Source organism: Cebus imitator, unplaced genomic scaffold (genome assembly GCF_001604975.1).
Source record: "Cebus imitator isolate Cc_AM_T3 unplaced genomic scaffold, Cebus_imitator-1.0 Scaffold162, whole genome shotgun sequence".
NCBI classification, from domain to species: Eukaryota; Metazoa; Chordata; class Mammalia; order Primates; family Cebidae; genus Cebus; species Cebus imitator.
The window spans coordinates 4518806-4525199 of NW_016107477.1; the positions used below are offsets into that span (position 1 = coordinate 4518806).

The 6394-nt window shown below is 42.4% G+C and overlaps 1 protein-coding gene across 1 annotated transcript in view; it reads right to left on the minus strand.

The window, feature by feature from the left end:
* Positions 1 to 1622: 1622 nt before the first annotated feature.
* The window catches only part of LOC108314844 (serine/threonine-protein phosphatase 4 regulatory subunit 1), a 41657-nt gene continuing 36885 nt past the window's right edge, over positions 1623 to 6394 (minus strand). The window contains exons 13-14 of the mRNA XM_017543949.2: positions 3956 to 4097; positions 1623 to 2754 (exon numbers count right to left, since the gene is read on the minus strand). Of these exons, the coding sequence (XP_017399438.1) occupies positions 2591 to 2754; positions 3956 to 4097 (306 nt within the window). The 3' untranslated portion in view covers positions 1623 to 2590. The remainder of the gene's footprint in view (positions 2755 to 3955; positions 4098 to 6394) is intronic.

Here is a 6394-nt window from a genome sequence, read left to right on the forward strand (position 1 = left end):
AAAAAAAAAAAAAAAAAAAAAAAAAAAAAAAAGACTAGCCACACAGTATTAAATACCCTCAAAGACAGCTTACCACCTTATTTTTATATCGTGAAAGGAAAAATTGTGAATACTAGTTGCTGTTTCCACTTTCATCTTGTTGGGGATTTCCACATTTCTTGGCTTTATACTGGCTTTGGAATCCCAGCTCCCTCCCTTAGGAGATCCTGTGTAAGTAGAGGCCACATGTGAGACAGGACCCAGGACACCTGTCGCACACAGGCTGGCTCCTGCTGCCAGGAACATGCCCGCCTCACCTCACCTTCTTCAGAGCAGCTACAGAAGGCGTCATGGCAAGTACTAAGAGTTGAAATGAAGAGGGTGACACTCCAATCTTACTTTGAATTCTATTAGTCTTCACACTGGAATGCCTTGACGGCAGGAGGTGAAAGCTGTCAATGCAGGCGTCTCTTGGATTCAGTGCCATTGAAATATTGACAAGTGCAGTGTACTCTTCGGAGCACTTTACAACCTAACTGGGGTGTCGAAGGATGTCCCTTGGTAGGACAGGCTGCATGAAGGCTGCAGAGTGGAATGGGCTTTTTGCATTTTTAACTTTACAAGGTGCTCTAGTGCACCTTAAATTCAAGTTCTTTATCCCCAAATACACCATGTTAGCATAGCCACTGCTTTTAAAAAATATTGCTATCAGTCTATGATACTAATGCAATTTACAGAATTGAAATACTGGGTGCCAAAAGTATATAATAACAGAGAATATGCAGCTCAAACATGAGGCTAAATCAAGGGGTCAGGTCTTCCTCCGATGCTGCTTTCAGAGGCCTTTGGAGACCACCCACACCCTTCACAGCTGCTCCCCAGCCCTGCCCCCATTACCCGCTTCACATATTACCTATGCATTTATCTATTCATTTGAACATCCTTCCCAGTGGGATTTGTTCACTCTTATATTTGCAGTGTGTAAATATCTGGGTTATAATGCAAAAAGCAGCAGCCAAAGGCTTACTTGTAATAGTGTAGACAGGAGGCAGCCCATGTATTCCCAAATCCCATACTGAAGTTCAAAGGAACTTATTTTGACTTACTGAGGAGTCCCTGCTGGCTGAGTAAATAAAACCAAAACTCACAGAAGCACCAGGGGACTCAGGCCGAGGTTTTCAAACCGGGCAGGAACATCGAACATATATACACACAGCACTTTACATATATACACACAGCACTTTACATATATACACACAGCACTTTACATATATACACACAGCACTTTACATATATACACACAGCACTTTACATATATACACATAGCACTTTACAAACCACCTTCAAACAGGATCTCATTTGCCTGTAAAGCAACCCTGTGAGAAACAGGGCAGGTTTTACTAATTCCCATTTTACTGATGAAGAAATTGAGACTCAGAGATGCTTGACTATGTCTCAGGAGCTTCAAGGCAACCCCCACTGCCGTCTTCAGTGGGGCGTGTCCAAGCTGCGCCAGACATTTGGCACCCACCTGCCCTTGGGGCTGCGGGCAGGAGCAGGAAGAACACCCAAGAGGCACCTGCTACTGCCAAGAGCAAAACTCAACCCCAGGGACAAAGGCAGATTAAAAGAAACTAATAAACTAGTTAAAAGACAAATATTTTAATCTAGTTTCCCCATTTTAAACTAAATCATTAATACAGGTCACAAATTGCATTTATTTGTAGACATCTAGAAAACAATCAAAAGTGTATATATCTTTCTCTATAGATCTTATTAATAAATTTTATTTGGACAAGAGAACTTGTGCCACAACAGTTTAAACAGCATGATTAAAGACTGCAGCACTCCCAAGAGTGGTCACAGATATGTACAGTATGTGAAGAAGTTGCACCTTAGAGCCGATCATGATCAAGTTAAAAACACCTGACATATAGTATACGTCTAATAAATTTCCTTCACGTCATGACCAGCATGAAAAAATCAGACACAGACACTCAGCAACCATTCTGTAAATGTGTACAGCAATGTGCTGTACTTAAGAGTTAAAGTCAATCCTTTTATGTTAGCATCAAGCCCTTAGGAGAAGTAAAAAAACGATTCACACACAGGGCTGGGCTGGACAGCTGGCCACAGAACCCAGCAGGTCCTTGCCTGGGAGAGAACATTTAGGGCTGATACTGAAGGTCTCTTTCACATCCGGGCACATGTCTGCCTTCAGCTGTAAGAATTTCATTTGTTGGTTGTTAAATAAAACCAGGAGAAAGCAATGCAGGTCTCTGGGAATCTCATCCCTTCCATAAGGAAAATGCTCTGCCAATTCAAGTTTCATTCAGTCAGGAAGACGGAAGGATTTAAGGCTTCGGTGACAATTATAATCCTCTGAGAAATTATTTCCCCTTAAAGTCAAGATAAGATAATAGTGTGTTTACTGTACTTTCTCTTGACTCTTAAAATCCCTGGTATTGGGTATAGGCAACTTGCACCTGCAATTCAGTCTGCAGGAGAGGAAAGCCTCTCCTCCCCCGAAAGCTATCCCACGTCACATGCGTGTGGAACGCCTGCTGAACCTCAGCTCTCATGGAAGCAGGAAAGACACCAAGATTCAAGCCTAGTAGGTTGAGGATGCTGTGCTCATGGCATCTTCAGAGATTTTGGTATTGGCAGGGTGGATGCTTGCAAAATACTTGACGTCGCTGTCACGGTCCATCTGAAGAGCCATGATGGTCTGCTCCACAGCCTCCTGGTGGCAGCTGGCAGAGGCCAAGAAATAGTCTGGAAATGACACATGCACGGGACAGATGAAACCAGTGTAATGGAACATTTCAGAGTTCTGTCAAGTATGAGTATAAACAGTTCTTAGTCATTATAAAACAGGACATTTCTACAAGTACACACAGAAGCCACATTGAAACATAAAGAGTAATCCAAGCTGATTTGTTATAGGAAGAAAAAGTGCCAGAATAAAAAGATTTGTGAAATTTATCTTGTTTTCGTAAGACTAAGTCTCGTGATATTCAATGACAGCTAAGGAATATTAAATGACTAAACAGATGAAAACATCACACTTCTTAGATATTAAGTAGCAGTAAAAGAAAAACACTTCCAAATGCCAACTATGAAAAAAAAAAGCAATATTCATTTGTCCTTATTCTTTGACATCTACTACAAACTTCTTTATGTGCTTCATTCATGCATTCAATTATATTTATGAAGTGTTCTGGTGGGGGTAGGTTAAAATAAATAAACCACCTTGAATCTTGAAGAGATTATAATTTCCAGCAAAACAAATACTATGGGGCATCTGTTTCTCGCCTAAGGAAGGAAGGGAGAGCAAACACAGGTCCAGCCCCACACTGGAGACTGTAAGTGGCGGGCTGCCAGGCAATAATTTGCACATAAAGAGAATACCCAATTTTAAAAACTTAAGTTTTAGGCTGGGCGCAGTGGCTCATGCCTGTAATCCCAGCACTTTGAGAGGCCAAGGAAGGCAGATCATATAAGGTCAGGAGTTCGAGACCAGCCTGGCCAACATGGTGAAACCCCATCTCTCCTAAAAATACGAAAATTAGCCAGGCATGGGTGGCTGTAATCCCAGCGACTGGGGAAGCTGAGGCAGGAGAATCGCTTGAACCTGGGGGGCAGAGGTTGCAGTGAGCTAAGATCACCCCACTGCACTCCTTTTCGAGACTCTGTCTCAAACAAACAAACAAACAAACCCACTAAGTTTTAAATTTTAAAAATGATACATGTCCACGATAAAAACACTCCTACTAGAACAGTAGAGGACTAATTAAAAATCCCTTTAATCTTCCGCATCCTCTTGAGAGAACCACCAGAACAACTAAAATATTTCCTTCCACCAGATGGTTTTCTTTGAGCAGATAATACTTCTACTTTGGTATGTGTTGGTCCAGCACAGTCCACAGATATCATTCCCTACTCACACGCTGCTTCTAGTAAAGCCACTACCTACCTTTTTCTAGTAGAGTTTGTCTTAATGTCTTTGCAAGAAGTACTCGCACATTAGGAACCCTGTCGTTTGCTAAGGTTAGCAGATGCGGCATCAGATGCACAGCAAACTGGTCCATGGGAAGGCAGTCATCCTCAATGACAGTCTGGGGAAAAGAAACAGCTGCTCTAGGCTTCTCTGCTGATGCAGTCAAAAACTGTACAAATTTTAGGTACTGCTTTTTAACCAAACTTCCAGGTACTTGGGAACTCAAATCAAAAATTACCTAATTAACTGCCCACATGGACAGACACAGTTTATAAGCTGCTCTACAGAGACCCAGAGTGTTCATTCACTCTATCATTTTCAAATCTGTGCTCTGGGTCCCAGACATGACACCCTTCTAGTGGGAACTGTGGTATGGTATATGTGTGCACAGTATGTGTGTAGTGTGGTACATGTATGTATGCATGTATATACGCAGTTGGGAACATGCATGCATGGATGTGCAGTGTGAGATGTACATATGCACACGTCTGTGTAGGACAGAACATGCACATACATGGGCATGTGGTATGTGGTGTGTAACATGCACGTATGTAAGCATGTGGGGTGTGAGTGGTGCACACCAGTGTTAGAAGGGGCTTGGCTGGCAAAGAGGGGCCAGCAGATATCCAATAATGAAGGCAGATGATCCTATAAACAGCCACGCTACCATAAGGCTCTGTTCCTTAAGAATAAGGAAGAGGGCAAGATTACAGAATAGGAACAGCTCTGGATTGTAGTTCCCAGCAAAAACGCAGAGGCTGCTGCAGGTGATCCCCAGGCAAGCAGGGTCTGGAGTGGACCTCCAACAGTCCTACAGCCGGGGGGGCCTGACTGTTAGAAGGAAAACTAAGAAACAGAAAGAAATAACTTCATCAGCAACAAAAAGGACGTCCACTCAGAGACCCCATCTGAAAATGACCAACCACAAAGACCACAGGTAGATAAAGCCGCAAATATGGGAAGAAACCAGTGCAAAAAGGATGAAAATACCCAAAACCAGAACACCTCTCCTCCTCCAAGGGATCACAACTCCTCACCAGCAAGGGAACAAGGCTGGATGGAGAATTAGTCTGATGAATTGACAGAATCAGGCTTCAGAAGGTGGGTAATAAACTTCTTTGAGCTAAAAGATCATGTTCTAACCCAACGCAAAGAAACTAAGAATGTTGGAAAAAGGTTTGACGAAATGCTAACGAGAATAAACAGCTTAGAGAGGAATATAAATGAATTGATGGAGCTGAAAAACACAGCACGAGAACTTCAAGAAGCATACACAAGTTTCAACAGCTGAATCGACAAGCAGAAGAAAGGATATCAGAAGTTGAAGATCAACTCAATGAAATAAAACAAGAAGGCAAGATTAGAAAAAAAAAGAGTAAAAAGAAACCAACAAAGCCTCCAAGAAATACGGGACTATGTGAAAAGACCTAATCTGCGTTTGATAGGTGGACCTGAATGTGATGGAGAGAATGAATCCAAGCTGGAAAACACTCTTCAGGATATTATCCAGGAGAACTTCCCCTACCTAGCAAGGCAGGCCAATAAAGTCCAGGAAATACAGAGAAAACCACAAAGATATTCCTCAAGAAGAGCAACCCAAAGGCACATAATCCTCAGGTTCACCAGGGTTGAAATGAAGGAAAAATAAAGGGCAGCCAGACAGAAAGGTTGGGTTACCCACAAAGCGAAGCCCAACAGACTCAAGTGGGTCTCTCAGCAGAAAGCCTATAACCCAGAAGAGAGTGGGGGCCAATATTCAACATCCTTAATGAACTTTCAACCTAGAATTTCATATCCAGCCAAACTAAGCTTCATAAGCGAAGGAGAAATAAAATCCTTTATGAACAAGCAATTGCTCAGAGATTTCATCACCACCAGGCCTGCCTTACAAAAGCTCCTGAAACAAACACTAAACATAGAAAGGAACAACCAGTACCAGCCACTCCAAAAATGTACCAAATGGTAAAAAGCGTCGACATAATGAAGAAACTGCATCAACTAACAGGCAAAACAACCAGCTAGCATGAAAATGACAGGATTAAATTCACACATAACAATATGTTAATGGGCTAAATGCCCCAATCAAAAGACAGAGACTGGCAAATTGGATAAAAAGTCAAAACCTATCAGTGTGCTGTATCCGGGAAACCCATCTCATGTGCAAGGATACACACAGGCTTAAAATAAAGGGATAGAGGAAGATCTACCAAGGAAATGGAGAGCCAAAAAAAAAACAGGAGTTGCAATCCTATTCTCTGATAAAATGGACTTTAAGGCTGGGCGCGGTGGATCACGCCTGTAATCCCAGCACTTTGGGAGGCCAGGCGGGTGGATCATGAGGTCAAGAGATCGAGACCATCCTGGTCAACAAGGTGAAACCCCGTCTCTACTAAAAATACAAAAATTAGCTGGGCA